Below are 16,799 nucleotides of genomic sequence, written 5' to 3' on the forward strand. Positions count from 1 at the left end.
TCTCTCTCCCCTACCTGCCTCCCCCCTACCCCCACCCCTACCCCGCTTGCTCTGTCTCTCTCTCAGAATAAATAAACTTAAAAAGAAAATCCTACTTACTGTTAATGAAGTTTCAATCAGCTTTACTTAAAAATTGCTAGAAAACCCCTGGTACATAGTAAATGCTCAATGAGTATTAACTACTATTATTTTAATGGTTTTTTTTTTTAAGTCGAAAATCTTCACAAAACACGTAAACAAGGGTCAAGAGGGATGGAGGTGGTGGAACATATTAGCCATAATCTCAATCTCCAAACATAATTATGCTTAAATTTTCAGTATTTATTCTTACACAGTTCCCTGCCATACTTTAATGCTATTACTGTAATACTCTATTTTTTATTTAAAAAAAGTTTTTTTTAATGTTTATTTATTTTTGAGAGAGAGAGAGGGAGTGGGGGAGGGGCAGAGAGAGAGAGAGAGACACAGAATCTGAAGCAGGCTCCAGGCTCTGAGCTGTTAGCACAGAGCCTGACGCGGGGCTCAAACCCACGAACCATGAGATCATGACGTGAGCTGAAGTCGGACGCTTAACCGACTGAGCCACCCGGGCACCCCTGTAATACCCTTTATTGAGATAGAATTCACATACCATAAAAAAATCCACCATTTTAAAGGGTACAATTCCGTAGTTTTTAGTACATTTGCATGGTTATGCAACCATTGCCACTGTCTGATTCCAGAATGTTTTCATCAGTGGTTGTATTTTAATGATTGTTTTTCTCTTTTTACCCCCCTCCCCCCGAAACCTAGAAGATGCCTCTGATGGAGGAGTTTCTGGGAAGTACCTCTGGGCCAGTGGCTTTGAACGAGAGCTCAAAGCAGAGACTATTCAAAGCTCTGGACATCACATCCTGAGGGCTGCAGGAGAAGAGAATATGGCTGTGAGTTTAGATGACGACGTTCCCCTCATCCTGACCTTGGATGAGGGTGGCGGTGCCCCACTAGCTCCCTCCAACGGCCTGGGCCAAGAGGAGCTGCCTCGCAGAAGTAAGACTGGCGGCTGGGGGGGGGAGGGGAGGGGGGTGCCAGGGGAGGGGCACAGCTCTTCTGTTTCAGGGGGTGAGTTGTGGGCTTGGTGGTCTGGTAATAGATGCACCTATGCTAATGCCTGGCCTTGCATTTGATCCCTGAGTTCTGACACAGAAAGTACTAGGAGATTGTGGGGTCCTAATCTTGCACCCCCAGCTTAGGGATTCTTCCAGGGAGGAGCCTCCCCTCCCGGGGCTCTCCGTTCCCTCAGTGCCTTACCCCCCTTGCCCTTGAGGTACGCTGGCTTTGTTTGTGGATGCTCGGTGGGGACCTCAGGCAAATTGGCCCTTTGGCTAACTTCCCTGCCCCATTCCTTGTTAAAAAAGGAAACAGGGGCACCTGGATGGCTCAGTTGGTGAGCCATCCGACTCTTGATCTCAGCTCAGGTGTTGATCTCAGGGTTGTGAGTTCAAGCCCCGTATTGGGCTCCGTGCTGGGCGTGAAGCCTACTTAAAAAAGAAAAAAAAAAAAAGGAAAAAGAAAAGCGAAAGACACCGATTTCAACCCTGGCCTCCTCTGTCCAACCCGAAACCTTTGGCAGGAAAGCAGAGTTGAGTGCTTCTCCACATGGGTGCTCAGACCCTTGCTGCTGCCCAGGACAAGCAGGAAGGAGCCGAGCATTTGTCGTGATCCATTGATTTGAGGGTTTGGGGTTTTGTTTTGTGTCTTCCTCTAAACCAGAGCCTGGCATGAAGTGAGCCCAAGAGAGGCGAGCTTTAAATTTTTTACATTTTAATTGTGTTTCTGGCAGGATGGGAGACCTTAAAAAGCTTCCTGGTCCTTGTCCCGGAGCCATTTCCCTCGCATGCTCAGGCCTGGTGTCCGGGAGAGCTTAAAATAAACTTTCGTTTTGTGGAGGGTCCTGAGATGTCAGGGGTCAGTGCTTTAGGAGCTCCTTACCAAATGGACGTGCTGCCCGCTGGCCATGCTCCTGAGCTAGGACAGAGGGCTGTTGCTGTCCTCCAGATCACATGGGAACACACTTGGGCCCCGGGAAAGACGAGCCTGGCCCTTCCGTCTCCTTTGTCCAGAGAGAACACAGTCAGGTTGCAGGGAGCTCAGCAGCGTCCCCTTGGAAATGATGAAGGACAGCATTGTTCCTGTGGCTGAGAGTATGACGGGAGACCTGGCTCCCTGTAAACTGGCCTCTCCTTGCTTGGCAAATTCACTCCGCCCACCCCCCCCCCCCCGCCCCCGCCCATGGTAGATCTGGGTGGTCTAGGAAGGTTAGACTATCAATCTCTTCCCTAAGCGCCATTCAGGGCTGAGAAATCAGTGGCTCCGATTTCAGACTCACTCACTTCTTAGATGCCCTAGAGCTAGCAAGCTGAGTGTGAAAGCTCCTCTTATCTGTTATCTTAACTAAGATCCTTTGGTAGCGCAGGCACTATTCCTATTTTAAGGAGGAGGAGACCATGAGTCAGAGAGGTGAAATAACATGCCCAGGGTCACACAGCTAAGCAAGTGGCTGAGGTCACATTTGAACCCAGGACTGTCTGACTCCCTTCCTCCTCCTTCTCCCATTTTTCCTCTCCATCACAAGCCCTTGATAAATGCGAGTGCTGGCCCTTAGCATTTGTATATATTAATCTGATCAAGATGAGCGTGTTGTCACTTTCCAGATTTACAGAGGAAGAAACAGCCTCAGAGAGGTTAAGTGACTTGTCCCAAGTCAGACAGCTAGTAAGCGGTAACGCCCCTCTGATACCTGCCCCTACACCCTGTGTGAGGTGCTTTGAAGAAAGTGATATAAATGAACGTGACCTCGTCTCAGCTTGAAAGTAGGATACTCCCTAGCGAAGGGGTGGTCACGTCCATGGCCAACAAGGGAATGGACCACAAGGGAGGGTGGTTGACATGCTAAGGGTGTGGATCATTCTGGAAATAGTCCAGCTCAGGATTCTAAATTGGAATCCTGGTCATTGTCGTGAGTGCCGCTTTTAAGTCCTTGCATAGTGTCAGCTGATGGCTGGGGTGTTGGGCTCTCCTGCGGATCAGTGGGAAGAGCAACCTAGTTCTGTGTCAGGATCAGGTTTGGAACCAGTGACGGAGCTTGAGTGGAAAATAGGCCAAGTAGACAATAAAACCAACCTTGGATGGGCCACTGGCGAGGCTATTCTTTTTTTTTTTTTTTTTTAATGTTTATTTATATTTGAGAGAGAGAGAGAGAGCGCGACAGTGCTCCAGCAGGAGAGGGGCAGAGACAGAGGGAGACACAGAATCGGAAGCGGGCTCCAGGCTCCGAGCGGTCAGCACAGAGCCTGTCGCGGGGCCTGAACCCAGGAGCTTCGAGATCATGACCTGAGCTGAAGTCGGACTGCCAACTGATGTAGCCACGCAGGCGCCCCCTGGTGAGGCTATTCTTACCTTGGTGAAGTTGGTGGCTCCTTTTGGCTGTATAAGAAGAATGAAATATAGGGGCACCTGGGTGGCTTAGTTGGTTAAGCACCTGACTTTAGCTCAGGTCATGATCTCGTAGTTTGTGGGTTCAAGCCCCGTGTCAGGCTCTGTGCTGACAGCTGGGAGCCTGGAGCCTGCTTTGGATTCTGTCTTCCTCTCTTTCCGCCCCTCCCCACCCCCCCTTTCAAAAACAAATAATAAAACATTTAAAAAAAAAAAAGGGAAGGTCCAGGGAAAGTGTACTTTCCTTGCAGTGTGTTGGTGCCTCAGTTTCCCCTCTCACCCTCTTAGTAGATCATTTGCTCAAACCTCCAAGAGCTGGTGGGAACCCACCAAGCCTCACTGGCAAATTGGTCGGGCCTCTCTGAGGAAAGAAGAGATTTCGGAGGAGACCTACTGCGCCTCAGTTCATGCCTTTGTTGTTTCATGCTTGGATTTTGGCATTGACCTTCTCCCCAAAGTCCCCCGTCCCCGTGGTCTTGAACAGTCTGTCTGAACCACAAATCGGTCCCGGTACTTTCCCGAGCTCGCAGCCCCCCAGGACCTTGCCGACCCCTACGGGATGCGGGCCAAACTCTTTAGCCAGCGCCCTCGGCCTTGTGTGCCCCGGTGCCTTCTTGCCTGAATGGTCCCATTTTCCTGCCTTTGCCACAGTGTCAGGCCGCTTCGGGCTCTGTGAAAGGCCCATGCGTTCTTCAGCCGCTCTGCCTTGCTGGTGACTCTGCCCAGCCTCTGGTTTGCTGCCATTGTTGCTTGCTTCCAGTTCTATCTTGGAGATCCTGCCGATACTCCCGTCTCTTCGAAGCCTTCTCTGGACCTCCCCCTTCCTGACAGGGCTAATCACTCATTGCCCTTTCCTGCTTTGGTGTCTAGAGGAGGCTCCCACTATTACAAGTAGCTTACTGCGTGGTAATGACTTGTTTAGCCGTCTGATCACCTGCTGGGCCCTGCGTTCCATTCATCTTGGCATCACCCAGCTCGATGCCTACGGTACCTAGGCACTCAACAGCTCATGGTGGAAATAAACCTAACTGGGTTTTCTGGGGCCTTGTCGCTAGCTCGTGGGAGTGGTGTCAGGGACCTGGTCAGAGGCGGGCGGTATCTCCCCCTGCCTTCTCTCCTAACCGGCACTCAGAGTCTCATTTTCCCCAGTACAGCCGATTGTCCTAGAGGCTCCCACCATCGACACCCAGTCCGTGGCTGATGTAAACCCTTTCGGTATTAAGGAGTTGGCAGGATTTAGACAGAGGCCTTCAGCGGAGTTGGCAGCTACGTGGGCATGAGCCACTGAGAACCAAGCCAGCTTTCTAAGGCCGTGAACCTTGTTCTGGAGGCCGGAAGGAAGTCCAACATCTCTTCCGCGGGAGGGTCAGCTTTTCTCTGAAGCCCTTCTCCTTTACCTTCAGACAGCCGCCTTCTGACTGCGTCCTCACGTGTTTGTCCCCGAGTCTGTGTGTCTGTGTCCTAATCTGTTCTTACAAGGACACCAGTCAGATTGGCTTAAGGCCCAGCCATATGACTCATTTTACCTTCATTACTGCTTTCAAAGCTCCGTCTCCAAACACAGCCACACTCTGGGGTCCTGGGGGTTAGTACTTCAACATAGGAATTTTAGGGGCGCCTGGGTGGCTCAGCCGGTTGAGCGTCCGACTTCGGCTCGGGTCATGATCTCGCGTTTTGTGGGTTCGAGCCCCGCGTCGGGCTCTGCGCTGCCAGCTCGGAGCCCGGAGCCGGCTTCGGATTCTGTGGCTCCCTCGCTCTCTGCCCCTCCGCCGCTTGTGCCCTGTCTCTCTCTGTCTGTCAAAAATAAATAAATAAATAAATGTAGAAAAACAAAACACAACAACAAAAAAAATAGGAATTTTAGAGGGACACAGTTCGGCCTGTATAACACTCCTTTCCTTTTCCTTTCCTCCTCCCATGCAGGAGCCTGGCTGTGCTGCCTGTGACCTTTGACCCTGTGCTAGGGATGGCCTATGCTGGAATATTATCCCTGCAGGGAGTTGGAGGGTTGGGATTTTCTTCTTCCCTTTGTGGGCAAGAATGGATTTTATCCAAGATTCAGACATCTCTCTGGGCTATAAGAGCGGCTGCCGAAATGCTAACGAATGACTCATAGGCAGAAGATGTCAGGCTGATAAAGGGGGCAGGTATAAGCAGAGGTATTTAAAGCCTGGAAATTAGGAATAACCTTGAACATGGTCAGTGGAGCTGACGTGTGACAGCGTGGTTTAGAAATCGCTCGTGGTCTGCATTGTGTATCAGGCAGCGGTCTAGGCCGCCATTAGACCGTAGAGGGTGAACGCCGTGGGCAATACAAAGGATTTTCCAAGGGAATTCTGGTCACACTCACCTTTTGCCTTCTCATTGCCTTCTAACCCAACAGCTGCCTAAGATGGGCCTGTACTCGCTGCTTTCTCTGGGTGTAAGAAGGATTAGGGTCGAGGGGAGGGGCTGACACACTTAGTCTCATGAGCTACTTTGGGGTTTGTTTGTTTGTTTTTAAGTTTATTTATTTTAGCAATCTCTACACCCAACGTGGGGCTCGAACTCACGACCCTGAGATCAAGAGCGGCATGCTCTACTGACTGAGCCAGCCAGGCGCTCCTTCCTAGGCTACTTCGGTGGCCCATGGTTTCCAGGTGACAGGCCATGCAGGGATAAGGCGTAAGGTGACAGAGCAGAGGAGCCCCATCTTCCTCCTTCGCCCTGATGCCTGGCATGCCATCAGGAGTTGCCTAACTCGGTGTGAGGTCTAGCAACGTAGAGGACCACTGCTCCCCTGTCTCCAGGTGCACCCCCTTCCCCCCACCCACCACAGGGGCCAACATGTGGCACCCTTGGCTCCTTTTCCACAGTCTTCGTTCAGGCAAGGTGGGCCAGAGCTGTTGGCCTGGGGGCAGGTGTGGCCGGGATGAGCTGGGAAAGAGCAGTGGGGGCTGTCCGCCCGAGGATGATCACCCCCAAGGTGGGCTCTCCATCAACAGAAATCTGTGCCCACGGTTCTTTCCCTGACCAAGCGTCTCCAGCATCTTGCCAAAAAGAGTGAATGCAGCCCAGAGGACCCGTGTAGCTTTCGTCACCCGTGATACCCCGGATGGTGGCCTGGTTAAGCACGTGGGCTCCGGAGAGTCAAGCTCCAGGCTTCCACTCCTACCTGAATAGGGATCTCAGCCTCTCTGAGCCTCAGTCTCCTCATCTGTGGAGTGGGCTCATGCTAGCATCTCCCAGGAGGGTTGCTGGGGGGCATTTGGTAAGATCACATGTGTGCCGCCCGTGGTGAGTATTCGGCTAGTCATAGGCAGGCGTTACTGTCGTGGCCAGAGATAGGGCTTCTTCTGTGGAATATAGGGGTCCTGAACCCAGGCCAGGATCTGAATCCTGTTTGCCTCGCTCCTGGCACAGCGGGTGGCCGCCGGCAAGCCAGGAAGCGGAGGCAGCATGGCAGCTGGAGACCAAGCAGCAATTAGATTTTCACGGCTTCCCAGGGAGCCTGGGCATTTGGCTTTCTTGGGGCCTCGCCGAGGCAGAGTGCTGGGTGTCACCGGGCCGGCGGAGGCACCAATTAAAATGAGCAAGCGCCCGGCATGCTGGGTTGCAGCCATCTAACCCAGACTTGAAGCCTTTTACTTCCTCAGCCCTCCTGGTCTTCGTGGGGGATCCTGTCTGTTGCCTCGGGCCCCCCTGCCATGAGATGCCATCTCTCCCCTCCGCCCGCAGAGAGCAGCCGCGTCGAAACGGCGCGGTGGCAGCTGGGTGCGAGCTGGAGAGCCCTGCTCTATACCCATCGCCTTGGGGAGGTCTGAGTTCACGTTTGCTCCGGAGCTCCGTGAGCCAGAACCGTCAGCTTCTCAGCCTCCGAGTCGGGGAGGGCACCCGGGAGGGCTTAGATGGCTCACAGCAGCATGTCTCTGGTGGTTTCAGGGTGCGGTGCTCTCCCTGGGGCCACCTGCGAAGGGAACCCGGGCTCTTGAGAGGAAGCGCTGAGAGGGATGCCAGTCCCCAGACCGCCCCCATCCCATCTTTGCGTTCGGGGAGCCCAGAAGGCAGCTCTCCGTTCTCCCTTTGCTGGGGTAAACTCCTTGATTTGGACATTTCTTAACTCCTTCCCTTCTGGTAACGGCTCTCGGGTATTGAGCCCCTCCCATGTGCCAGGCAGTGTCCAGAAGCACTCCGCTTGTGCTGGCCGTCACTGGGTGCTCCCAGCGCTTGCAGGATCCTCATCAACAGGAGAGCAAACTGATGCTCTTGGAGGTTGAAACATACCCGAGGTCATGCAGCCAAGAAGTGCCGGCGGCATCGAACGCAGGTCTTCTGACTCCGGACTCAGGCTCTTAACTGATGTGCCACATGCCACGAAGTGAACTCTGCAAGAGGGAGCATTTTAGGCTGAATTCTCTTTCCCAAAAGGAAGCTGGTTTCTGTCTTTATCTTGTTTTTTTGTTTTTTAACTTTTATTTCCTATAAGACATGGTATTCTAAATTGGAGTTTCGTACCTGGAGCTCCTTCTCATAGCTGGGCGCCTGGGTGGCTCAGTTGGTTAAGCGTCCGACTTCGGCTCAGGTCATGATCTCGCGGTCCGTGAGTTCAAGCCCCACGTCAGGCTCTGTGCGGACAGTTCAGAGCCCGGAGCCTGCTTCGGATTCCGTGTCTCCCTCTCTCTCTCTGACCCTCTCCCGCTCACAGCGTCTCTCTCTGCCTCTCAAACATGAATAAAAAAATTAAAAAAAAAAATAGCCCAGCCGATGGGGTTTCATCGTACAAGTTGTATTGGATCATCACAGGGGACCGGAAAATGTGGGCAAGTGAAAAACCAGACCACAAAGGACACCCACGACTCAACCCCGTGAAAAACTGTGGCTTTCTCCTCCACGTTGGCTGTTCCTCCGCTCTTCCTGTGCACAGGCATTGGGCTCAATTTTACATCCTGGTGGTTGGGCTGAAATTGAGAACTTAGGAGTCAATATTGGGGAAGTAGACAGGAAGGACAAACGAAAGGCCAGCTTTGGAGCATGAGACTCAATGAGACTCAGTGAGGAGGGCGATCCCCTTAGGTCACGGTTCCAGGGGCAGAGGACCCCACATCCGGCCCTCCCTGGAGAACGAATGTTCCTTGGACTGGATAGCCGAGTTAGGTCATTGGAATTTGGGCTCTCTTTGGCACTGGGGTCCCTCTTGCCTTGTTTGCTCTTTGTGGGAAGGACTTATCTAGCTGTAAAAACGTGTGGTTCTTCCTCTTCTCGAACCTCATGAGGGTCTGGTTCAGCTGAATTGTCCTCATAGGATAGGGCCTGAGAGCTCGGCTGGCCTGGAGCCCTGTAGGCCTGGGGCACGCTGGGGAGCATGTGTGCCACCGTGTAAAGGGCGGCTGCCTCTTTACTCTGGCCACTCACTGCCACGCAGGATCACAGGCAGGTCGTTAACCACATTTTCCAGTGTTGCAGGAGAAGTCCAAACCTACATTTTTAATCGGAAGTCTTATGATTTCTATTTTTATTATTTAAAAAAACCTTTTTTTAGTGTTTATTTTTGTGAGAGAGAAACAGAGTGAGCACGGGAGAGGGGCAGAGAGAGAGGGAGACGCAGAATCCGAAGCAAGGCTCCAGGCTCTGAGCTGTCAGCACAGAGCCCGACGCGGGGCTTGAACTCACGAGCCATGAGATCGTGACGAGCTGAAGTCAGATGTGTAACTGACTGAACCATCCAGGCGCCCTGGAAGTCTTCTGATTTTTAAATATTGGTAACTCGTTCTTATTTCGTAAACACAGCCGGCCGAATACAATCTGGTCACTGGGCTGCTGCTTTATGACCTCTGAGCTGGAACACACGAATTCAGCCTTGGCTTTGTGTTCAGAACAAAGTACTTCAAAATAAGGAAACAGTATAAAACCGACCAAGGAACTACGGCCCATGAAGTATTCTTGACCTTTGGGTGGCATTCAGTGGGAATTGGAAAGGCCTTGGGGATTTCGCTCTCTGCTTCCATGTGGTTTGCCTAAAGAAAGCCCAGATTTCATCCGTCTGTGGAATGGAGGCCGGAGCTTGGGGGCGGACGTGCCAGGCCGGGCACATATGGATGAGAGGGCAGAGCAGGTGGGCGCATCTCCTACAAACCCCTTTGTCTTCCTCTTCTGTTTATACTTTCCTCCCTCTGGGTTGTAGTTCTTGGAACTCTCGGCTGGGGGGCCCATTTTCCTTTCTTTCTCTTCATTTGCATTCTGTCCAACTTTAAGACCATCTTCTCTGTTCTTAGCTATTTGATCCAAACTGGGGCTGGGAATTTTTTTTTTTTCTTTTTTTGGCTTTGACTTTGAGATGTATAATAAAGATTCAGGCCGGTGTTAGAAATTAGAAAAAAAAAAAAAAAGTAACAGTGAAGGGGCCTCTGGGTGGCTCAGTTGTTTTAAGTTTCCGACTTCAGCTCAGGTCACGATCTCACAGTTCGTGGGTTCGAGCCCCACGTCGGGCTCTGGGCTGACTGCTCGGAGCCCGGCGCCTGCTTCGGATTCTGTGTCTCCCTCTCTCTCTCTGCCCTTCCCCCGCTCATGCTCTGTCTTTCTCTTCTCTCTCAAAAGTAAATATTAAAGGGGCGCCTGGGTGGCGCAGTCGGTTAAGCGTCCGACTTCGGCCAGGTCACGATCTCGCGGTCCGGGAGTTCGAGCCCCGCGTCAGGCTCTGGGCTGATGGCTCAGAGCCTGGAGCCAGTTTCCGATTCTGTGTCTCCCTCTCTCTCTGCCCCTCCCCCGTTCATGCTCTGTTTCTCTCTGTCCCAAAAATAAATAAACGTTGAAAAAAAAAAATTAAAAAAAAAAAAAGTAAATATTAAAAAATAAAGTAACAGTTGAATAGCTAGTGTAAGAGCGGCGGGGGGGGGGGGGGTGGGGAGACCGTTCCAGAGGAAGGGAACAGGGGGCAGAGGCCCACAGGTGTCGGATGGGTGCGTATGGGAGGTGCTTGGGCTGGAGGGTGGGGAGGACAGAGTGTCTCCAGATCTTACAGGGTCTCTCCCCGTCCACCTCAGGAGTTGGGGCCTCATCCTGGGTGATGGAGAAGCCCGAGAGGGTGCTTCTGGCGGGGGAGTGACGCAGTCACATTTCAGGGGTGTTGTCGGAGAATTCACTCAGGCCACCCTGTAGAGAGTGGCTGGAGCTGGGTGGAGACTGGCTAACATGGTGGCAGCCCAGGGACACGGTGGGACCTGTTTTGTTCGGCCTGAACAGTTTCCAGGGGTGGCATGATCAAGCAGCCATTATGCTTGGTCACAGAATGAGCACACAGCCCCTGTGGCCTCACACACCCCGGCTTCCTGGGTTTGTTACCCGCCTGGGGCCTGTAGGTGTTTGAGTTTGTTGCCTTTGGAGTAAATTTCGGTGGTAGGTTACCGCGGCAGCGACGACACCGTGGCAGGAGTCAAGAGAGCAAATGACAGCGGAGGGTCATCTAAGGGAGTAGCAGACGGGCCTGTGGCCAGGTGGCATTTGGGGACAGGTGGCATCGGGGATGCTGGGGAGATGGGCAGGGGCAGTGGCGCGGGCAGAGGGAAGGACGTGTGCAGGCCAGAGGCCAGCACGCTAGGGGCGCGTCGGATGTGGGCCGTAGTTAAGCGTATAGGCTCTCGGGGGCACCTGGGTGGCTCAGTCGGTTGAGCGTCCGACTTAGGGTCAGGTCATGACCTCACTGTTCGTGGGTTCGAGCCCCGCGTCAGGCTCTGTGCTGACAGCTTGCTCAGAGCCTGGAGGCTGCTTCGGATTCTGTGTCTCATTCTCTCTCTGCCCCTCTCCGGCTCATGCTGTCTCTTTCTGTCTCTCAAAGATAAATAAATGTTAAAAAAAAAAAAAAGAAAAAAAGAGTATAGGCTCTCAAACCACCTGAGTTTGAATGGGCTCTGCTGTTTACGGCCGTGGGTTAAACGAGATGGCATATATCAGGCGATTAGCACAGTGCCTGGCTTACGCCGGATTGAGCACCTGCTGGATGTTGGCCATTATTATTTGGGTCAGAGCAGGCAGACCCATTTTATGGGGAGCCTAGAATGCCAACAGCAGGAGTTTGTGAACTTGGGCACAGGAGCTACTATGTGTGTTTGGTGACATGATGACAAAACCTCTTCCCTCTGACCTCTTGCCAACTCTGGATGCCTTCTCCAGCCACCGTGATATCCTTCCTTAGAAACCCCGAGGTGGGTGAGCCCCGGATAGCAGTGACTTTTGTCCCTGGAGATTGGGCGGTGGATGGAGAGGAGACAGACTCCCAGGATATTCTGTAGCGGCAGGAGCCAGGTTTGGCATTTTTTTTTCTGGACTTCCCCGGGGCCGGGTCATCCGCAGTCCTGAGGCTCAGCGCTGTGCCTGCCTCGTGCTAGGCACTCAGGAAACATCTGGACAAAACAGAACTGAGGCGTACTCACCCAGGGTCCCCTGCCCTGGGGCATAGGTGAGGGCCTTCTAGAAACATCAGGGACGGGGTCTGACAAAAGGGCAAGGAGTTAGTGAAGGAAGAGTGAGATCGGGATGAGTATATTCTGCTATGCCCTGGCCCCCCACCCCATGCCTTTCCTAGCCCCACCACTCCAAGCCCTTACGATCAGAAAGGACCTACTCTCCTGATTGAAAAAGGCATGGTGTCCAGCTGTATCCGGCAGATAAGTTTCTGCTTTGTTCCATAGCACTGACAGGACCCCCTCAACAATCCATTGTAATCGAGGGTTGATCAGGAAGGAAGTTCTCAGTCGGCTCAGCCAGGAAGCTAGATCTAACTCTGTCCCCCTTCACGAGAAAGCTTTTATGTGAAAAGAAAGCTTTTTCCCCTCCGTGGAGAAAAGGAGGGTTGGATTCTGTCCTCATAACCACCCTTCGTGTACTGAGGAAGTGATATCTTGGCATACAACTGGGGTATTTGGATTGCAAATTTTAAAAATACATGTATATATATATATATATATATATACACATATATATATATATATACATACATATATATATATATATACACATTTTAAAAAATTTTTTCAATGTTTATCTTTGAAAGAGACAGTGTGAGTGGGGGAGGGGCAGAGAGAGGAGACACAGCATCCGAAGCAGGCTCCAGGCTCTGAGCTGTCGGCACAGAGCCCCATGTGGGGCTCAAACTCACGAACCATGAGATCGAGACCTGAGCCAGAGATGGAGGCCTAACTGACTGAGCCACCCAGGTGCCCCTATATATGTGTGTGTGTGTGTGTGTGTGTGTGTGTGTGTGTGTGTGTGTGTGTGTATATCTATATACATATCTATATCTATCTATCTATCTATATATCTTTTTTATCTCTGTGTATTTTAGCTATAAAAGCAAGCATGGAACATAATATTGTAGAAGCAGTGTCTTTTTTTTTTTTTTAGGCACGATTTAGGGGTTTCTATTTCCATGAAAGACTCCGTTATGTCTGGGGATTCTCCGAAGTGAAGGTTTGGTGGCTTCAGCCGGCATATGGAGCCGCACTTGCAAACCTCTCCCTCCGTGCGCGCTCTGGGTTCCACCCCCTGCTCCCTGGCCCCACGGTGGATCCACTAGCTGCAAATCAGGGTCCTTTATGCTGCCATGAAGAGTGTCTCCCCCCGCCCCAGCCGGTGTTGACGCTCTCTCATTAGAGCCAGCAAGTGCTGTGATAGTGGATTGTGGTTGGAAAGGTTGTGTGTAATAACGTTTCTAACTGGTTTAGCCTAGCGGCCCGTGGGCAGCGATGGTATGCATCCCCATTTTGCAGACGCGCAGTTGGAGGCATGAAGGAGTGGGGCCCGTTTGTTCCGCCGGGTGGGCGCTCGGGCAGGCAGGTCTGCCCACATCGCAGACCCCTGCCGCCTCTGCTCTCCGACCTTGCCCCGCGTGTGCTTCTCTGCCCAGGCCCTAGCGGCCTTGAAAGTTTCACTTGCCTCCCAGTGGAGAGAAGGAAACCGTAAACTTACGCCCGGTCACTCCCTGAAGGGTAGGCCAAGTTCTCGGGTCAAGTGAAAGACGAAGCCCTTGAAAAGCAGATGCTCTGACCCACCTTCCCTGCCTGCCCCCAGCCTCTGGCAGCTGCCCCAGCGCTTTCCAGGCCATGAGAAATTTCGTCTCGGTTACACTCCTGGCTGACTGGCCTCCGTTCTTTTCCTCCACCCCGGAAATCAGAACCAATGATCAGAAGTCTTACAGCATGGCGCCACTCATATAGTCTCATTCATTTTGTTGTTTGAACCACTTTTCACTCCCCAACCTCCCATGGGCTGCTGTCTCTTGCTTCTGACCTCTCCCCACTCCAGCTTTCCATCGGCTGAAGACCTTTGTCCCATTCTTCCACACGGCCTTCCGCAAGCCTCCCTAATCGGTTAGGGTAGTGTCCACACCCTCTCATTCTCTGAATATGCTGTGTGCACCTCATTCTCTGCTCCCTGCGCCCAGAAGCCCGCTCCCTCCCCGGCACCTGCATGTGATAGGTTTGATTAATGTCTTATGTACTGAGTCGCGGTTTGCTTTGTGCCATGATGGATTCCTAAAGATTGTGAGAAAATGGGATTTTGGTGAAGTAGATAATTTAAAATATGGGCAAGAGGGCCGAGTTTGGCAAAGCTTCCTTTCGTAGTATGATTAATACCCCTTAGGTCATCCAGTGCCGAGCTGGGTTTTATAAACCACGTTCCTTCCAATCAGGGATTAACCTGTTAGTGGATTTCTTTCGAGTGTCTCCGGATGCCCATTTGAGGTGGCTGGGGTGGACCGGGCAGGAAGGCAGAGTGCCCGACTCGGTGTAACATCTGGGTGGGTGCTGTTGTTGTGGGTGCTGATGTATACAACTGTGCCTCTTTCTAGTAGTACAAGTTTTGCAAAGGCAAAGACCGTGTCTTTTCTGCACATACTCTGGGCGCTTCATAAACAGATGTCAAGTAGCCTATCTGGAAGTGACTCACCAGGTTCGGAGAACACCCAAGGCCCCAGGTGACTCCGTGGGTCACAGCGTAACCGGCTCCTGGAGCCATTTGGGGTGACAAGGAGACGCAAACACATGCGACAGGCCAGAAATAGTCTAGACAGGGGCCGACCCCCGCCGCCCCTGGGAATAGCCAGCTTTTTGGACGGTTAGGTCTCTGCTTTTTTTAAATTTTTTTTTTTAACATTTATTTATTTTTGAGACAGAGAGAGACAGAGCATGAACAGGGGAGGGGCAGAGACAGAGGGAGACACAGAATCTGAAACAGGCTCCAGGCTCTGAGCAGTCAGCACAGAGCCCGACGCGGGGCTCGAACTCACCGACCGTGAGATCGTGACCTGAGCTGAAGTCGGACGCTTAACCGACTGAGCCACCCAGGCGCCCCTTAGGTCTCTGCTTCTTAACACCTTCCCAGTTCTCCAGGAGCCCACACGTCCCATAATTGTCGCGGAGGCCCGGGGTACTCAGCTCCCACCTTCCCACACCTCGCCCCACCACCCCACCTTTAGCAGGAGGAAAAGGCTGCCTTTTTCTCTTGCTAATCTCTCTTTTTGTTAGATCGGGTTTTTATTTAAAAAAAGATTTTTTTTTTCATTCCTTTAGCTCTTGCTGAAAATCAGCTCGGGCAGAGTGGTTGTGCTCAGTGCAGGCTAATGGCTTGGAGCCCCTCCAAGCAGCCGGATGTGTTGGCTTTCACTTGTGGGTGGTCGTCGACAAGCGTGATGTCTTCTCTCTGTGACTCTCGAGGGTGCCCTCTTCTCGCGGGCTCGGCTGTTCGCGCTTGGCTGGCTTGCCTTCTCGTCTGCAATCACGGCTTTTATGGTGCACCCCGGGGCCAGTCTGGTCGCCTCGACAGGGCTCAGATCTGATCGGTACCAAAGTCCACTCCGCCTCCAGGCCAGTTGCCCCGTTTGGTGTTATTGTAGGTTATTTTGTGCTGTTTCGGTTTAGAGATCAAACACTGGCCCAAGGTACACGGAGACTCACCAGTGTGGAGACGGGGGTGGCCTGGAGAACTCTCAGGTCGCTAGAAATGTGTGTGTGTTGGGTGGGCGATCTTATCTGCTGGCACATGTCCCGTCTACTGTTTCTTCAGAGCGTCTCAGTCTACAGCAAAGGATGGGGTTGAAATTCCGGCATCGCCTGCTGGTGGCCTTGGAGACTCCGATGAGGAACTTCACTTTCTCCCTCACTTTCTCCTCCTCCCGTAGAAGGGGGGATAAGAATAACTGCATTCAGGGTGGACGTAAAGATTAAGTGGGAAATTCCACACGACATCTCCTAGGACCAACTCGGTGAGTGGAAGCCCTGAGTCATAATAAAGTATCAGGGTTTCAGTTTCAACACAGTAACCATGTTGCCCCTTCCTGAGCCCTGAGTAGGCAGCTGAAGGACTCTGGACTGAGAGCTTGAACGTGGTCTTCTCTTATTAAAATCTCTGCCTTCCTCTTAAGGAACGTTAGCTGGTTTGTTTGCGCTTTCTTACCCATGGTACCCATGGTAAACGGGGGAATAATACGTTTACTCCCTTGACCGCCATCCTGGGCGCGCTGCAGGGATAATTTAATTCAAGCAGCTCTGTCTCTTGCTACCTGTTAGCTTGGCTTCTTGGTTGCCCTTGTATGTTTCTTCCTTTTTCTAATATATACTTTTAAAGTTTCTTTATTTATTTTGAGAGAGAGAGTGAAAGAGAGGGAGGACATGAGCAGGGGAGGGGCAGAGAGAGAGAGAGAGAGAGAGAGAGAGAGAGAGAGAGATCCCAAGCAGGCTTCGCGCTGTCGGCGCAGAGCCCGACATGGGGCTTGAACTCGTGAACAGTGAGATCGTGACCTGAGCCAAAACCAAGAGCCGGACGCTTGACTGACTGTGTCATGCACGTGTCATGCACTGTGTCATGCACTGTGTCATGCCCGCCATTGTATGTTTGTCTGTGATGCTTCTTTTTGGCTGCTTCCCCACGTGGCAGGAAGGGAGACTGAGGAAAACAGGAAGCAGAGGCTGAGCACAGGGGCTGCCCACGGACGGTGCAGGCTCTCACAGTCCTCTGGGAGCAGCAGTAGCCAGACAAGCCCGGGCCCCTGGACAGTGGCACGCCTCAGGGCTCAAGCTCTCTGCAGGCTGCCGCCTTCCAACCGCTGTCACCTCCCCAGCGGGCCTGTGCCCCCGGCTGCCTCACTCTTCTGAGCAGAACCGCCGGCAGCCACAGACGATCCAGATGCTGGGGTGAGGCCAGGGTTCGTGCAGGCCGGGTCCAGCCAGCCCCCTGGGTGCTCCCAGGCAGGGGCTGGTGCAGACCTCTGATCTGTGCTGAGCGGACCGTCAGCTGACGCGGAGAGTGGGTCTCACAGCCAGACTCGTCCCCCGCGCGCCACTTGTCTGTTGGCC

The 16,799-nt window shown here is 52.5% G+C and overlaps 1 protein-coding gene across 4 annotated transcripts in view; it reads left to right on the forward strand.

Moving 5' to 3' along the window:
* The window catches only part of TPCN1 (two pore segment channel 1), a 63,346-nt gene that overhangs the window by 2,382 nt on the left and 44,165 nt on the right, over positions 1–16,799 (forward strand). For 2 of the 4 annotated variants that reach the window (XM_047828855.1, XM_047828854.1), the window contains exon 2: positions 796–1,029. In XM_047828855.1, the coding sequence (XP_047684811.1) occupies positions 918–1,029 (112 nt within the window). In that variant the 5' untranslated portion in view covers positions 796–917. Of the gene's footprint in view, positions 1–792; positions 1,030–16,799 lie in introns of all 4 variants that reach the window. The other 2 variants (XM_047828857.1, XM_047828853.1) reach the window with 1 other exon arrangement.

The sequence above is a fragment of the Prionailurus viverrinus genome, chromosome D3 (genome assembly GCF_022837055.1).
Source record: "Prionailurus viverrinus isolate Anna chromosome D3, UM_Priviv_1.0, whole genome shotgun sequence".
Classification (NCBI taxonomy): domain Eukaryota; kingdom Metazoa; phylum Chordata; class Mammalia; order Carnivora; family Felidae; genus Prionailurus; species Prionailurus viverrinus.